We start from the raw sequence: 18,591 nt of genomic DNA, 5'->3' as shown, positions 1-18,591 counted from the left end.
TAAGCTATTTATCTGTACATTTGTATAATGAGGTGGGGAAAAAATCTTGGATGGAAAAATAAAGGGCATATACTTTGTACTTCTAACTAAGAAAGCACAGAGCTGGTTTCTTCCTCTCAGCTTCTGTTTAAGTGGGTAACCAGTATAGGCATTCCTACTAGAAAATGTTAGCAAGGATTCAGAAAACTGGGATAAATTGGACATTGCAACAGCCAGGTGTGGGTCCCACATCATGCTTGTGGGCAGGATGGATTGGCAGCCCAGGAGACAGGAACACTGAAAGCTGTGGAAGTTGTGAAGCAAATCTATCAGTTGCCTCCATGCTGCCCACCTGGCCCTGTGTCCACTGCCAGCTTTTCTGCAGGTAGTGAACATGATCCTTCTGCACGTCCCTGGCCTTCTGTTCCCTCGCCCCCACTATCTGCTGCAGCCTCCTAGCCATTTCTAAGTTCCTTGCCAGGCAGTTCAGCTACTTATTCACCCAAGTCTGGCAGACCTCTCCTGCTTCTCAGTGTAAGGGATAGAGCAAGACTGGACAGATGGCAATGGCAACAGGAAACAGGAAGAACATGATGACAGCACGATGCAACCAACCTATCTCAGGTGTTCTTTTTTAAAATAGGAACTTGCCATTATGATAAAGGAGTTCACTCTGTGGGACACAAGCTACCCTGCAGAGAAATGCAATGTGTCCTCATAAATACAGAGTACAGGACATTATGGGGATCCCCCAATCTGCCAAAGCAGCATTTTTTCTCTGAGGCCTGATTCTGAGAGTAATAATAGTTGTATACTTTGCTACATTCAGTCTAGGATCTGGACAGGGGCTGCTTCCTAAGAAAGGAAGACTTACTACGAAAGAATGTAGAAGAAAGTAATGCTATTCAGCTCCAAGTTTTTTAAAATTCTAAATATGGGAATCAGCCAGGGAGAAATAAATGGTCAGTGCATTCATGCTGATAGGTTTCTTGAAGCTGGGAACTGAGTGATATCTAGTCTTCCTTACCCCAGTTTTATCAGATGTTGCTCTGGAAGAGATAAACAGCACATTTTATTGTTAGTGGTTGGTTTTGGGTGACTTCTGTTTTCCTCTCATTTTGCCAGTTATTAGGGGATCAAAGATAGACAGCTCTCCAAAAAGCTGTCTGTGACTGTTCAAAAAGTTTTCCCTATTGAATGGTTCCCATGGTGATATAAAGAACTAGTCCTGTACAGTAATCAAAAGCATCAAATGTATCAATAACACTGTACAACATATCAAATTCCTAACCCGTTCTGAGGTACTCTGTACTAAGGGCCTTAATTGAGCATGGACCTGCTATAAACTGAAATGGTGGACACATACTTTAGTAGTTTTCCAGGTATTACTACCTGGTTCCAGGTTCTGGTTCCAGGGTTGTTCTGGTACCAGGGCTGTTCTGAAGCACATAAAAATAAAATTATAAGAAGAGTTAAAAAAATCTATAAGAACAAAATGAGAGAAAAACTTCTTCCTTTTGTCTAACTTCCATTTTTCTTTTTGTTTAACCCTCTGTCCTCTAGAAAGTGGATGTTACCAGCAGGGCAGTTGTGGAAATAATGGCAAAGACAATAGAGTATCTTCAGCCAAATCCAGGTAACCTAATTTCACAATTTTACAGTTTTGCACCAATTCTTGAAAACACTTTTTCTTACCAGTATAAAGTCTGACAGATCTCATCCTCACTGGTGCAATTAAGGTTGACACAAAATTGGTGAAGTTACAGTGAAGTAAACAATAGAGATGAGTACAGGCCTCTATGTAAGGAGAGAATGGAGACTGGCTTTGGAAGGCTTTGTTTCCCTTCTGAGCCTTCTTTCTCTAGGTGAGTGGGCAGCACATGCCCACGAACTGGGTGCGGTCACCTGTAGGAGCCAGCGTGTCAGCGCTGTGAGTGTGGGGCCTGCCCCGAAGATGGTGATGGCTGTGGCTGCCCAGGGCAGCAGGGCAAGGGCAGCTGGGGCAGCCGCAGCCCGGGCATTGTCACAGCTCTGTCATGGGGCAGCTGCAGCCCTGACATTGTCACAGCTCTGTGCATGGGGCAGCCGCAGCCCTGGCATCATCATCACAGATCTGTGCATGGGGCAGCTGCAGCCCTGGCATTGACACAGCGCACACCTGGGGATCAGAGGAGGTATGGTGGGAGCATCTGCATGAGGCAGGCCCTTCCTTTACCTTCCCAGCCATTTGCCATGTGAAGGAAAAGGATCAGGCAGTCCTTGCAGACCATGGAAAAGCAAAGTTCCAAAGCAACTTCCTTTATGGCACAAGAAGAGGTACCACTTTTCCTCTGGCCCTCCAGCAATTCCCATCCTTGTTACAGAAAAGGGATGGTGCAAAAGAGCTGTTGATGTCATACTGGAGGAAAGGACGGAAAATCAAGTGTTATCAGACATGTCTAAATTGAACCCTCAAAATAGAAACCAATGAGTCTTTTCCATAGGGAGATGAAAGATCAGGTTCAATTGGGCTGATGGAGAACTACATGTTCCTCTTTTGCCAAAAGTTTCTTACAGGAAGGGGTGATCTGGACCTGCAATAAACAAGGAAACCATTACAATGCACATTACAGAGATTTCTGTAGTGGTCCAGGAACATAAGTGTTTTAATACTAGTGTAAGTCAATGCCAGCATCACTGTTAAGGTCAATGGAGTTAGCTTGTAATAAATCACAGAATATGCAGAGTGGGAAAGGACCCTCAAGGATTATTGAGTCCTGGTCCTGCACAGCACCATCCCCAAGAGTCATACCATATGCCTGAGAGTGTTGTACAAACACTTCCCAAACTCAGTCAGGCTGGTTCTGGGACCACTTCCCTGAAGGTAAAATTAGGCCTTCTGTCTACCATGAGTATCTCAGAGTTTCATGTAACTACAGAAAAAATTCACACATTTACACTGAGAAATTTTATTCCTAATAGCTAGAAATAAATTTGAACTGCTGTGAAATGTTTCAACTCCAGTGTGGTATGCTGAAGGGCTATTGCTGCTACAGATTAATTGGTGATTTTTTGAAGTTAGACCACAGAAGAGAAGATAATATTTTGATAATGCTGACAGTGGATTGAAAAAAAAAAAAGAGGAATGGTATTTACAAGTTCAAGAACTTCTAGATAGAAAATAATGATGACCAGAAGAGTTTCTATGTCAGCAGATGAAATTCTGTTTATGACTTGAGTCCACAGCTTCATTGCTCATTGTAATGTACTCTGCAGGAAAAGCAACAGGATTGGCAAACATTATGGGGATAGTGATAAAATTGTTAACTGCTGTCAAATTGCTGTTAAGCAACACTGTGTAGACTGAGTAGTAAGCTTTGGCTGTTTGATGCTTCTCTGACTGCCTTCTTGACACATCTGAGTGGTTATGGTTGCTGTGAATTGTGAAACAGGCACACAGTAAAAGCTGAGAGCAAAATTTCTGCATGTATCTATGAGTATGATTTCAGGCATTTCAGGCAGTTTTTAATTTGCAGTGCTTCATGAAAAAACAGTTTCCATAGTCTAGCTACATATCCCTTCATCTGCTTGTGGCACATGCAAGTAGAATCAAAAAATTAACATCGTAATAGGCGGGGGAAGATTCACTTTCGTCCCTATATAATGAGATCATGTTGTTCATTCCACAGGTAAGAAGAAAGGAGGACTAAACCTTTTCAGCACTCACCTGATCTTAGATTGTTTTATGTCAGTTGCAAAAGGGCTCCCTATAATGAGAAGAATTGTAATTTATTTTTTCAATAAAATAAATTTTTTTCTCTTTTAAAATTCTCCCTACAACTGTATTACCTTTTACATGGGTCATGCCATTTTCTAGTATTTCCCGTTTGTTTTCCCATTTCATAAAAATTAGGAATATTACATTGGGAAAAGGGAGGGAATTTAATTTAAAAAATAATAAAAAAAAGACAACAAAACAAGCCACAAACAGGAAAAAAAAACCCCTTTAACAGCAATATTTTAAAGAAAATTCAAAGTTTGCCTGGGTTTGGAAGGAAGAAGAGGAGTTGAGATGTAGAACACACTCCTTGATAAATAACATGTGCCTAGAAAACACTTGGATAACATAGTACTGTGATATTACAGAACACCTAGTCCATTGTGTTTTGAAATATCAATTAAAGAAGTATGCATCATTGTCTAACTTTTGCTTTCTACTCTTACCTTGCTGTCCAAAATATAGCCACTTCATTTTTTCATTTTCCCTCTTATATTTCTTTCTTTAATTTATGAAAATACTCCATTTGCTCGTGATTTAATTCAGCTTGCTGCCTCCACTCCCCTGACTAATTTTGTTTGTGCCTTGTTTTCTTTTGTGCTTCTGTATTTTCTTATTGCCACCATCATTTCAATGACATTTAACTTCATTAAAATGCAGTTTCTATATTGAACAGTCAGCAAGTCTGCTGACTGTAGTTTTGTAGTAGGTAGAAACAGAAGGCATGAAGAAATTCAGATGTTGAAAAACATAATCTGATGGAACTCAAGAGTAGTGGGAAAACTAAAAAAGCCATAATAAATGTTAAAAATACGTTGCCCTTTCATAGCTGGTTTTCAGGCAACATAAGTACTGTGAGACTTGCCTGAGTTTCCTTTGTGTGTTTCCATGTCTGTATCTCTGTGAACAGATACAAAGGCTGAAAAGTGAAACATACTCAGCAACAAGATCTCTCTCTTGATATGCATTCTTAACAATAAATATATGAAAAACATTTGTTGACTCCAGTCTGCTAATATTTCATTTTGCTGAAGTGACTTGTGCAAGGCTGAGTTTTGACCAATGAAATCAGCACACAACAGTGTGAACGAATAATGTTTTGTTGACAGGAAAACTAATTTTAAGAGCACCTTACAAAGTCAAGTGTTTGCAAGGGGGAAGGTAGAATGGTAGAATTCATTTCTGCCCTCCAGTAGCACACAGAGTAATGCAGATTAGAAACATGCTCTGAATCTGCATTGCTGGCAGTAGGATTTAGCTGGACAAATTTGAAGTCAAGTGGCATTAATTCACTCTCTTCAGGCCATTCACATGCTGTAGTTGCAAAAATTCACTAGAGCACAGCAGCAAACAAATTAATTATTTTATATTATTTATATTATATTGAAGTAGGAATTTCCCTAAATCCCCATAAAAAATAAAAAGTGTTGGAAAGGTTGCTGCACATCATGTTTGGAGATATAGGCTTTCCTTAATGTTCTACAACCAAAAAACTTTCAAACATTTAAAAAGTGGGGGGTACCACAGTTTAATCTTCAGTATACCTAGTCTGGGCTTTTCCCTGAGGGTAAGGCTGGCTCAATCTAGTATCCATCTGGTACCCAGGGATTTTAAGATTAAGATTAATCTGGAGATATCGTAAAGATTTTCTTCTCTGTCACAGGATAAACATGCTATTTTGGGAGTGTTCCTGGGCTTTCTTTTGTCCAAGTCATTTCAAGGGAAGCTTTGTCTTAGAAGTTCAGGGCAGAGACTCCTCTCTAATGTGCCAGAAAAATAAAAACAGTATTGACCAACAATATTTCATTCCTTTGCTCTAAAAATAATTTATGAAAAACAGGGCTTAGTCCTGAACTTACATAGTATTTTTAAAATATGTTTTAAGTTGCTCAGATAAATTTAAACACAAGAATGGATTTATGCCTGTGTAGGTAAATGATTGCATGCTTGTAACCTCTGTCTCTTGCCTTCTTCAGCTTCCAGGGCTAAACTCAGCATGATCAACACTATGTCAAAAATTCGAGGCCAGGAAAAGGGACCCGGCTATCCTCAGGCAGAAGCCTTGCTGGCAGATGCAATGCTGAAATTTGGCCGAGAACTTGGTGAAGAATGCAACTTTGGTAACTTGTTTACTTCCCTTTCCATTATAATGCAATAAAAATGGTAGGAAAATTTCATACAGCTTTCATTATTAAAGGGCTGCACTCTTATAGAGGAAAAACATCTGCAAGAAGCATTTGAGTTCTGCTTCTCTGCAAGAAGCGTTAGAAATCTGCTCCATCCAGCTTTCCCTTTAAGGTTGGTCTAGGCCTGTTTTGAGTATCTTTTGAGGATTTTGATCAGAGAAACTTTTTGTATAAATGGAAGTCAAATTGTTTCTATTTTGACCCATAGGTTTTAGCTCTCTGTCATAAATTGTGATACTTACTGCGGCTGTAAGTATGAAATATGTACATGTACAGAAATGATATTATTGTCTATGCATATATAGAACAAAGTGCTTTTGTCCTCAGAATCCTTAAACCAACTGTTACTGTCATCATTGCAAGCAAGGAATAAAAACTAATAGATTTTTAATAGGCTTTGGCCTTTTTTTCTGACCAAATTCCACACTTTAAGGCACTAATGATCACTCCTGTCTTATCTGTTAACTGCTTCTCCCTCCAAGCCCAAATGAGTTTACAGTTGTCTGGGTTACAGATGTTAAATTGACTCTTAAAACTATGTTCTTCAATAGAGTTCTGATTATAAAAAGATGACATTACAACAGCATACTTTGTCTTTCTGTCTTGTTTGTGTGGACTTCTCTGGGACCATTTTTACATGACAATACACAGGACCCTCAAACAGGACTGTGGAAATCCTCTTCTCTATTTGAACCATCATAAAATTGTTTTCCTGACATAAAGACATATGGAATGGAAAAAGTACTTTCTTATTTGTTTTATGTAATTCACTAGTAAGCTTGACAGATGCAATTTGATTTGTGCTAAATACTACTGTTTTTTTTTAATTGGTTGCCTCTCATTTATTAAATTTCAAACAATTTTTAAAAGGAAAATTAAGAACTAATATAATCTAGTTCCTGAAACTTGCTTTATATTCTGTGACAACTGCATTACCATGCAGCAGAATAGATACAACAATTATTTTCACATTCTTAACTAATAGCAGCTATTTTGGCTATTTGTCATTCTTTGTCCCCATCTGGAAGGCTCTCTCATTTTGCAGTGCATTGCTGGCATTTGCTGCTTGGGAAACAAAGCTTGATTTCTCACATAATTTGGTTTTCAGACCCTTCATATTCTTTGAAAATGGTTTTATTTTTCTTCTTCCTAACCTATACCTCAAACCAGGAGGTATGTTTGAGCTTCTTGTTTTTCTTTTTATGGAGCAGAAGTAAAACAGAGTGGTAGTTTTTGTGGCCCTCAAGTTAGTGTTGGAGGAAATTTCAAAAGGCAGTTAGGGTTATCGAAGTTTATGAGCTTCATACACCTACACTTGAGTGGTCTGTGTGGCAGACCTCTCAAGTGTAGTAGTACTATGAAGTCTATAGTCTCATCAAAAAACCTTTCATAAAAAAAAAATCTGTGAAATTTTTAAGAATTCTTTCATTTGGTACTGTCACCAGTCTTACTGATAGAAATGGGGAGATCTTGAATTAAACTATTTTTTAATGCAGTGTGGTGATGATACCACCAAATAAATACAATTCTGTTCTAGCATATTTATTTAAACAGAGTGGGGAATGAACGGACAGTAAGGAATGTGGAGGAGCCTGTCTTGGCACATCATAGAACCACAAATTCAGCTGTATTACAAGGCGTGAACTCTGGTGGCTGCAGGAGTGTAAAATCTATGTTGCTCTTTCACATAGTGCAATCATCCTCTGTGTCTTTCCTAAATTTGAGACTGAAAAAGAAACACGAACTGTAGTTGCCATGAAGTTTCCATGACTCAGTTTCATTCTACGATGATTTGAAATGAACATATTTTGACTGAATCTTTTATTTCAGGACCAGCACTTGTTGATGTGGGAGAAGCTATGAAGGAGCTTTCTGAAGTCAAGGACTCTTTAGACATGGAAGTGAAGCAAAACTTCATTGACCCACTTCAGAATCTCCATGATAAAGATCTGAGAGAAATACAGGTATTACCCTCAATGCAGCATTTTACTAATGCCAAGTGTGTGGACTGTCTATATGTTTAGAATTTTTGTTAGTTGTGTAGTTTAAAATGGGCCGTTCAGGTTTGAAAATGACCTGATTTTTGTCTCTTTTGGCTTGAATTTTGCTTTCAATTCTGTATCTCTTGATGATGCATTAGAAAGGGAAAGATAAAAATTTGAACATTTTTGGTGGCAAAATTTTCAGTCTTATGCAGGCAAGAGCACAGTACTCTAATCTTGCCATTTGAAAGCTCATTTCACAAAATAGATGTAGTGATGTTCACATGCCATTTTCTAGTGTATGGCAAATGCTTATCTGCATGAGTAGCTGCTCTTTTCAGCTCAGTAAGGCTTTCATACTGTTAAATGTATGTGGATGAAAGATATCTTGGACTGTTTGATATCATTTAGAAAATGGGTAGTTATAAATATTGTAGTGCATGATAAAATTGATTCTTCTGAGAGAAAGTAAACACCTCAAGTAATCATGGTCATGCTGGTAGCATTAACTTCTGGCCAGTTGAACGTGGCAGCTGCTAAACAGATGAACATGAACATTACCTCAGATAACGGTCTAGGAAATCTTCAGTATAAGATAGCATTAAGATAATGTAGTGGTTTGGTAGAAATGCTAAAAATAAATCCTGTGTTGCTTTGTTTATGAATGCTGTTACACAGATAAAAATGTAATAAATTGTGCTTTTAAAAGTATTTTCTCCTGAACATCTAGTAAAAAAACAGTGTATAGGTAATTCTCATCAGAGTTAAAAAGCAAGAAACCTGTGTATCCTTTATAGAGATGGCAATTGAAGTTGTCCATTCTGCATGGCCTTTTATTAGTCTTGGTCTGTCATTTAGGTTGCCGCTTCTTAAATGATATGTAAACCCACGTATTTCATTGTTCCGTATTTCTCTCCTCTGGGAAGGGATTAGTAGACAGCAAATAACATATGTTTCCAAGTGTGCATGGACTACCTGCTTACAATGCAGTATCAGGAAAGTTGGGGAAGGTCCTTTATTGTCTGCTCGCGTTTGTGTTTTTTTGGTTTTTTAGCATCACCTGAAGAAAATGGAGGGTCGACGCCTGGATTTTGATTACAAGAAAAAAAGACAGGGCAAGCTCCCTGATGAAGAACTTCGTCAAGCTCTGGAGAAATTTGATGAATCAAAAGAAATTGCTGAGTCAAGCATGTTTAACCTTCTGGAGATGGATGTGAGATAACCCTTGTTAATCTTTGACCAGAGTCTTAGAAAGATAGTGGAGACACTTTCCTTCTTGTTGGACACAGTGAAAGGCTCAGAACCTATAGCAATGTACAGCATGTTCTTATAGGAACAATTTTTTAGGTATTCTATAGATAACTGAGCTAGAGAATGTGAGTCCTCTGTAGCATCGTTATGCTTCCTAAATGCAAAGCATTACTTACAAAACAGAAGTATCTTTCTTCTTAGAATTATGTAAATATAACTATTTATGTTACTTGTGATTATAGGGTTTGGACCAAGTCTTTTGCTCAAGTGTGTGGGCTGCTGAGAGGACTGTAAAGATCAGAAATTATGAACTCATAACCCTATGGTCTCTGCTGTAATCAGATGCAATCGTGAATAGAAAACTCAAAGTCATTGTAACTGTTCATATCTGACTCTGCAGAATATGTTTTGCTTTTATATTGGTTCAGATTGAGCATTTTCTGGGTTTATCTAATGTTTTATTTATAATTAATGTTGAAATTATTAAATTAAGCAAGAAAAAATATCTCTATAACATGTCAGCTGGGGTCTGTCTTATAGAATATGTAGTCAAAGGAAATTAACTTTAAGTATTTCTGTTGATGTGAATTATTTGATTTATTTTAAGTTCACACCTATTCTAACTCTTCATTTTGTTACTAGATTGCTATAGAGGGGCTATAACAAACCTGAAAATATTTGCATATAGAACTTAGTATTTCCATAGGAATTAAATATAACTACACTGAAATGAAGGAAATATAACAAGCTTGTAGTTTTAATCTTTGTAGTAACATCCATACCCATGTGTGCAAATAGTGCTGACAAACATTCCCATTACCATTGTGGCGTTGTGCACTATGAAAACCGCTAGCAATTGCACTACGCACAAAGTGGGGATCTGAGTGTGTTTTCCCTTATGAAGTGGAATGCTCTCTGCCCTCAGTGCAATTATTCTGCATCCCAGAGTCTGTAGTAACTCTCTGTTTTGGTCTGCTTCACAGGTCAAAATACAATAGAAGCATGATCATAGTCCCTGTGGTTCTGTGCCCTTCAAAGGCAGGGAGGGAGAAGGTGTATTATACTCTCATTACAGTCTCATTTTTACTTTCATATTGTTTGCTGACTGTGGTAGGTCTTTAGGCTGCTGTTCATGCAAATCAGCCATGGAGAGATGATCAGCAGAGAAGAGTTGCAGTTACCATTCCAGATCAGGTCATAATCAGATGTGGTAATGAATAAAGGCTAATATGTAAATATTTACTGCTAACTTCAAAGATGAACAAGGTTTTAGAGAGATAAGTTGAACTACCTTTGCAGTGGACAGTGATCTTTATTCTCTATTGCCTGAGCCTTTAGTATTCACCTAAGATCTGATGTTTTAATGTCAATCCTCAGATTGAACAAGTGAGCCAGCTTTCTGCTCTTGTGCAAGCCCAGCTGGAGTACCACAAGCAGGCCACACAGATCCTACAGCGAGTTACTTCTAAACTGGAAGATAGGTAATGCACTTTTTGTAAGTTTCTTGAATAGTTTGTTAGTTTTACAGAGGTAGAAACCCTATGACTAGAATGGAATGCTGTTATCCTTCTCAATTGGTACTTGCTCTTTAATGAAATCAAGGACCATTTCATTAGATGATTACAAGCTGATATTTAAATGTTTTGGAGATGCATCTACTTCTAAGTATGAGTTCAGGAAAGCACCTCAGCTCAGTAAAGCTATCAAACATGAGTTAACAGAAAGTAAGTGTTTATAAATATTGAACTCAATGACAGTCGCAACTTTGGATTCCTTACTGTTTGTGCATGTATTCACAAAGTGTGCTCATTCTGAAAGATGTTAAAAATTGATTTTGCAAAAGAGTATCTTGTTGCATTCTTATCTACCTGAAGATCTTCCTGAGCCAGTAGTGAGACCCTCATTATTAACAACTTTATTAAATATTCCTCGTATCATCAGATCAAACTTGATGCAGGACTTGAGCAATCTCTTCCATCCCCATTTGTATAACTGCATATGCTATCAGAATTCCTACAACATCTTTTTTTAAGAGTTTTTCATCATTTTTACTTTAGAATTTTTGTTTCCATCAAAACAAATTGATTAGCTCCTCACACACACATCCTTCTTAAAAGAAATTTAACATTCAGGGAAGGTTTCTCTACTAATATGGTTCTGGCAGACTCCTTGAAAAAGCTGGATATAATTCCCAAGAGGAGATAATGTTCACATACTGTGCAAAGGCAGCTGTTTTCTGATGTCATTAGTATAGATCAAGTTGCTAATACTGCCGGGTCTGTCAGTATTAATTTTCTCAGAGCATGCATCCTGAAAACCTCATTCACTTCTGAGTCTCAAAGTCTTTGTGACTAGGAGGAGCACTTGTTTTGGTGGGTAGGCTGTCATGCTGACTGTTCATGGATACAGTTTGCAGCGCTGTCTAAACAGCTAACAGAAAAATTTTTAGCACTTGCAAAAGAGAACTGCAATTCACTTTCTTTATAGAAGCATTAAAAATTCCTCAGGGACAGGTGTTTTATCTGGTAGTCCGTACATTATGCCATTAACTGAACATACATGTCTACAATAGATTTCTCTTCCTGTACCAATTCAGATGATCCTTTGCCATTTTTAAATTTCTGCTAACTGGTCAGTATTAAGTTTCAGCTGTGAATGATTTTATCTTTGCAAGGACCTCTCATCAGAATGTTGTGGTAATTCAGTTGAACTAAATATTTTGCATCCCTAATTGTAAAGAGGCTGCTGGCTAAATCATACTTTATCCACACCTCTGGACACAAACAGAGCACTGTGATGTGTTCGTGCCAGAGATGAGTCAGGGATGTAGAGCTGTTACTATCCAAACTACTAGTCTTTCCCTGCTGGTGATAGGCAGGTAGCAAGTAATGCATAACCCGCAGAGTTTGGTTGTGGGTTTTTGTTTTGGTTGGTTTTTTTTTTTTTGACTATACAGGCCAGAAAATAAATCATTATTTAGTTTTAAGCTAAGCAAATTTATTACTGTTCACTGTCAGTGATGTCTACAGCACATACTGCCCATTTTCTAGGTACTCTTTGAAAGAGTGAATGGAACCTGTTTATGCTGGCTCCCAGCATGGACAATGTCTTATAAATACCAAGACTGTCCTGTGCAAGATATTCACAAAAGAATGTTTTAAAAGTATGAGATAGACTGTAAAAACTATGAAAAATTTAAAAATGCACTTGTCTTCTATTTTTTTCTTGGCCATTTAGATTAGACTTCAAGATTTCCTTCAGGAAGTACAAGTGAAAGAATTTCATTTCTTTTCTACACATTAGTAGGAAGGCATAAATGCCCTTAAAATGCCACGATTCCAGGAACTGGGAAATATTAGGAGCTTGGCAAACATTGAGAAATTTTCAGTAAAATTAATAAAAACTAGAAGGCCAGCAAAAACTATTTTAAACTCCTTTTTTCACCAACACAGTTTTCCCCAACACAGTATCATGACAGAGCAGCTGGGAAGCAGGAATGGTCTCCTTGGAGGTATTTCTTTTCTTAAGAAACATGGCTCATGCTGAGCTTTTGGGTAGTTTTTAGCAAGTCACTAGAACTATCGCCTTATAGTTCATAATCTGAAAAAAATGGTGGTTCATGAAAGCATTAAGTGTAACAGAACTAGTTTAAGTATTTCTTAAAAATTTTACTGTCTTGAATTTTGCTAATGAGTGAAACAAATCAAGGACTTTTTACTTATTTTGACCACTTCAATTATTTAAGTGGGTTTTTCTGGTTTTGGGGATTTTTTTTTAAATTTTTGTTTGTTTGTTGGTTGGTTGGTTTTTTGTGTTTTTTTTTTTTTGTTAGGTTTCTTTTTTTTTTTTTTTTTTTGCTTATGGGTTTGGTTTTTTAATGTGAAAGAAAAGCATTCTCTAGGAACTGACTTATATTGGTATTTTGGATGGTGAGGAAAACCTTGCTATAGGGATCAAAAGTCAGTAAGTTAGATGAAGATCTTTACAATAGATGAATCAAAATGTGCTACCAGCAGCAAATCTAGGGCAGATATAGAAAAGGTTAGAAAAATCCACTTGTCTTGTAAGTACTTATGAAGTGTTCTTTCATATGTGGAATTAGAAATACATGTGGTAGTTGTTCTGCATAAGCTGCTCTGATTCTGTTCATCCCTTCCCTGAATTTTACCCTGGAATCTATAAATAGACCCTCCCCTAGAAACTCTAGATTTCTCAATTAGAAGAAATAGTTGAAATTAATGATAAATAAATGGTTATTTTGAGAGTAGGGAAGAGTGGACTTTTGTCCCTTTGTGAAACAAGTATGCCAAACTGCAAATTAACCAAGTCTGAAGCTGAAGTCAGTACATTCCCACAGAGTCTTCTTACAAAATGACAAGAGTTGGCATCAATCAACTGAATAAATAATGCTTGCAAGGATTAGAAACAAAAAGTCATGGTTAAAATGGGGACAGAGATGTTTGTCTAGCTCTTCTCTAAGCATTGATAGTCATGCAACAAGTTTTCTTTATTAAGAGTGCTTGGTTTTTGTTAGGCGAGAGGAAGATAGACAAATTGCTAGGTTTCTAAAAGGAATGAAGAATTAACAACTTCATGGCACAGTCACGTTGGCTGGTTTTGGTAATTTAATACTGTTGTAAACAAAAAAATCCACTCCAAATGACTCAACTTGTTTACTATGGATATGACTGGTGGATGAGAATTTCAGCCTTGGAAATAAAGGTATTTGGTGCATCTCGTCTGCTAACAAGATACTAACTCTTGACATTTAACCTTGATGTTTTGGCAGAATAAAAGAGGCATCATCTCAGCCCAGGCGAGAGTACCAGCCCAAACCCCGTATGAGCCTGGATTTCTCGACTGGTGACAATACACAGCACAATGGAGGGATATCCCATGCCACCACACCCAAACCATCAGGTAATGGCAGAGCTTTGTGTCCATGCAGAAGTTGTATGCTTTGTTCTGGAGATTAGTTTTTCCATGAGGGAAAATGAGAATGGGGATAGTATATAGAAGAGAGATGTTTGAACTGTTGTTTCTTTGGGAAGTGTTCATATCCTCAGGCAGGAGAACAGAGATTGATTATCCACTGCTTTAAATGTGTCTTTTGGTCAAAAATTTATTTTGTCCTAGAAGATTACCCTGAAATACAGATCTTTACAAAATAGGCATTTAGAAAACCAAAATAACAATTGAAAGTTTTCCACAAAAATGCAGAAACCTAAAGCCAGACAGACCTCCATAACCATATCCTGCTTTTTAAAATCAGTTATTATAACACAATGAACCTGAAAGTAAAAATAACTGAAAAGAAAAACTATGCTATATGAGCTATTTTCTTTGTCCAAGTAGGAGCAGCACAAGCAAGATTTACCATTAGTATGAGTGTACATAATTACTATCTTAAAGAATGGTTTATTTAATATCAGCCATACCATGGAAGTCTTATTATTTGTTTCTTACACAGTAATGATCTGTTATCCCATGGTACAGCGAGGGCTGGCCTCTGTCCAGACCCTGATTTTAGTTATTCCAGTTTGCCTCAGTGACAATTGCTATCACATTCCACCTTGCAAGAGTAGGTGTTTTTCACTAGTTCTTTAGTCAGGATTTCCTTTCTTTCCATAACATCCTGATGAGAATGTTTGATTTTCTCCCACATATAGAGAGGAAGAGTATCTCCATTTAGCTCTGACAACTTGAAATAATCTTACACAACCTTGCAAACTCGTAACAATCTCCTCACTGTGCTAACAGTGGAGAAGGATATAATAGAGATTCCTTGTGCATGAGTGTGGCTTGAGTCTTGCATGCTAGAGCTCTCCTCATTCCACCAGTAATTTTCTTCTTTACTCCTTTTTTGTAGTCTCATGAACACTTTTCTGTGCTAAGCCAGAGCGACTGATGTTCATGTATCTCTCCAGCATTTATATTTCCCTCTTCAGAGGGCAGTATTTAACAGTTTCTTAAGTAGGGCTTTTATTTGGAAGTGTATATTGGTTTCAGAGGTACACCTTCTTTGAAAATTCTTGAATATATGTTTAGAGTGATTAATTTAAAGATTTTATTTGCTATTTCTTCTAAATTTCAGCTGTATCCTCATTTAGCAATGAGGATACCAAACATGCTTACTGTAAGGCTTGTTGATGTCAGCACAGTAGTCTTCATGACAAAGAAACCAAAATACACTCTAAGCATTATGTAAAGAAAAGAAAATAAGATTTCACTATAGAATTTAATAAATTAAGTCTGGTATTTGAAAAACGTGCTCTATTGAGATCTATAGAAATGGAAAATTATTGTTATAAAATAACTCAAGCATGGGCCATCTAACCAGAGTGAGTGCTCAAAACAAATATGCAGAATGTTTGAATCTGAAATTTACTCATCTTAAAGCCAGTATTCATGCAAAAGTAGAACAAATATTCTTAGAACTACCATTATGGCAAAGTGACATGTGTTGATTCATTTAGACCACTGAAAGTGCATGAACTTTTACTATGGAAATTCAGGTGGGGATATGATTTCTTACAATTTAGTGCTGCTAAATCTTAAGTATTTTGACCAGTAACAATTTTGGTTTTGGTAGGCTTGACGCTATAGAGACTTCAGGGGGAGGGAAGAGGGAGTATATTTGTTAATTTCATATAACATGTGAAAGTCCAATCAAACTAATGACTTATAATAATATCCACTAGCTAATCTAAAGGGTTTATGGTTAGATGTTCCTGAATTAGCATATTAGAAAGCTCTCAATTTCAAACTTTTTCTGAATCTATCCTGATGGCCCTGCAATGAAGTGTTTTGTGGGAATGGAGAATAAAAATCTTTGGAAGTGTGATACTAAAATTAAGAGGTTTAGGAGCAGTGGTATAGCTGTACCAGTGAAATTTCCAAATAAAGGGCAAGCATACAGTTATATCTTCACTGTCATTTTAAGCTACCACTTACACTGCTTACCTGAGGTAAACAGACAAAACATCTCTTTGCCAGTAAAGCTGGAAATATGTTAGGGCTTTTTCCTAATTTTTTGTATTTTATTAACAAATAAAAATTGGATTCCACATTGATCATGGTTGTGCTTTCAGGTCTGGGCTTGACTATATCTTGATTTTTTTGGGATTCTCAGACTTCTACCAGTAGGCACTTAGAGTAACTGAAGGCTGTCAGAAGCTAATAGTTGTCTTCTAAACAAAGAGTGGCAGTCCAAATATAGGTATTATCGAAGAACTGTCATCAGAATATTAGTGAGAACAGAAACAGCAAGATCTGTCATAGGTACAGTAGTAAAATGGGTACTCTTAAGTGTTGAGATTTATAAGCATGTTGTTTCTTGTTTCTTCTCCTTAGGTGCTCACATGGATCAGCCATGCTGCCGAGCTTTGTATGACTTCGAACCAGAGAATGAAGGGGAGCTTGGATTTAAAGAGGGTGATATTATTACCCTCACTAACCAGATTGATGAAAACTGGTATGAGGGGATGCTTCATGGCCAGTCAGGTTTCTTCCCCATCAATTATGTCGATATTCTAGTTCCATTACCCAATTAGGAATGCTGATCCACCACCTCTGACACAGATAGCTGTGTCAGTACCACTGCTTTCAAAATGCTGCTTCTTACACCTTACAAGTGCAAACTGCAGTGGTTAGAGTTACCAATTCCTAATGAGCATCTTTGGTTTACGTGTTGTCATACTATGTGGTGGTGATGCGTTGTATCTTCTGAGCCAGCATAGCGTGGATTAGTTTATTGACTGTGCTGGCCTGGTAGTAACCAGAGCCATTAGTGAGGTGAAATGGGGAAGATGATGGCAAGCAAAGCAGGTAGTTCACAGTGAAGTAGCAGGAAGTGAAGGTGGTGTTGGGAAGATAATGCCTATCACCACCGTATTACTTTTTCAGTCTTAGTTCTCTATAAAAAGAGGGAAAAGTTCTTGCCATTCCATCTTTCCCTTCCTAATGATACAGTTCACACAGGTCTAACATTGACTAACCAGAATTGTATCTTCCAACCAACTGGCTGGCTGTTCTCACAGAGAGAGCATAAGTGTAGATCCTCTGGTTTCTCAGAAAGTGAACCACTGTACTGTGTGTCCTGCTGCTCTCTGCTAAGTTTTATATTCTTAATTATCGTTAAAAGGCCTATTTCCCTCCAGAGGTAAACTGTAAGCTATCAAATGGGGATTCCTGTAGTAGAAATGTTGGACCACAAACCACCTGAATTTGCCCTTCAGGAACTTTTAGCATGCTCACCAAAATGCCAGTAAATGGGCAAGATGGGGAATAAAACTGGCATTTATTTAATGTTTCTTGTCAAGTCTTGGCACAAAACCTTGCTGCTTAAGCACCAGATATCCTTTGTAAACTTATTCACTGAGGAATGCAGTAACCAACCAAACACAACCCTCATTTCATTTGTTTCTGTCTGCCATGTGTTCTTTGAACATCATTTGTGCATACTCTCTCCTCAATGAGGACAAAATAAAACATGTTGTTTTTCTGTTGAGCAATTGAAGACATGTGGCTGTATATATAAAAACATTTCCCATCTGTTTAGTTGGTTCTCCTGTGTTCCTCCTTCCTGCACTTGGTGTGTACAGTGCTGTGCCTAGCTTCTTGGCATTCTTTTGGTAACAGTTGCAGAAGTTCTGTTAGTTTAGTTATCCAGAGTTCTATTTATCTAAATTGTACAGACTCTATCAGAGGTTTAATGTGCTGCTTCGAATGTGCCACTTCAGTACTGGATGATGTGAAATGAAGACAATTCCCTACTGCTTAATGTTTAAACTATATCATGGAAAGTATTGTTATTTCAAATAAATGCTGAGAGAATAACTAGAATGATGTTGTGGATTATTGCTTTATTGCTTTAAAAAACTGCTTTGATAACTTCAGCTAACAAGAATTTTATTTTAGATGTATTTCTCATTTCCTGCAAATGTGAAAATTTTTTTCTTTTTTTGGCATTATCATTTTACTTTAGTTAAATAAATCTCATACATATAAAGGTCTTTATAAGCAGGATGAACTTAACAGTGACCACATGAAATTAGTCTCTCAATGACTAGCATGCAGTCTTGTAGATACAAGTTATTGCTTACATTGCCTGGCACCCACAATGCTAATGAAGCTTAAAGAACTTGGTAACTTATAATTTATTTATGGTTTAAGTAAAAACAGAGGTATTGTTACAAGCAAGGCAAACTTGACTTGAAGAAAACGAATTTAAACCAATTCAAGTATTTTTGTGCAGTGAGAACAAAAAGACTTTTCCTGTCCCAGTTCCCAAGCTCAGATTCACTCCCGACTCTCCCCACCAGCTGCTCACTGGCATGGGTACTTGTAGGTGTACAGTATGTCCATAAAAGCTCCACTCTGCTGCTTCTCTCTCCTCATTTTTTCCCCCTTTTCAGTGGTGAGTCAAGGACAGGAC

General features: G+C 37.4%; 1 protein-coding gene across 1 annotated transcript in view; it reads left to right on the top strand.

Annotated features, from left to right (window-relative positions):
* Nucleotides 1–17,999, top strand: part of SH3GL2 (SH3 domain containing GRB2 like 2, endophilin A1) — a 90,872-nt gene extending 72,873 nt beyond the window's left edge. The window contains exons 3-9 of the mRNA XM_066569258.1: nucleotides 1,543–1,615; nucleotides 5,713–5,856; nucleotides 7,753–7,886; nucleotides 8,959–9,117; nucleotides 10,533–10,636; nucleotides 13,945–14,075; nucleotides 16,509–17,999. Coding sequence (XP_066425355.1) covers nucleotides 1,543–1,615; nucleotides 5,713–5,856; nucleotides 7,753–7,886; nucleotides 8,959–9,117; nucleotides 10,533–10,636; nucleotides 13,945–14,075; nucleotides 16,509–16,708 — 945 coding nt within the window. The 3' untranslated portion in view covers nucleotides 16,709–17,999. The remainder of the gene's footprint in view (nucleotides 1–1,542; nucleotides 1,616–5,712; nucleotides 5,857–7,752; nucleotides 7,887–8,958; nucleotides 9,118–10,532; nucleotides 10,637–13,944; nucleotides 14,076–16,508) is intronic.
* Nucleotides 18,000–18,591: the final 592 nt, after the last annotated feature.

This window comes from Molothrus aeneus, chromosome Z (assembly GCF_037042795.1).
Source record: "Molothrus aeneus isolate 106 chromosome Z, BPBGC_Maene_1.0, whole genome shotgun sequence".
Taxonomy (NCBI): Eukaryota; Metazoa; Chordata; class Aves; order Passeriformes; family Icteridae; genus Molothrus; species Molothrus aeneus.
The sequence above is the reverse complement of the archived record's forward strand: the minus strand, read 5'-3'. Positions and strand labels throughout refer to the sequence as shown.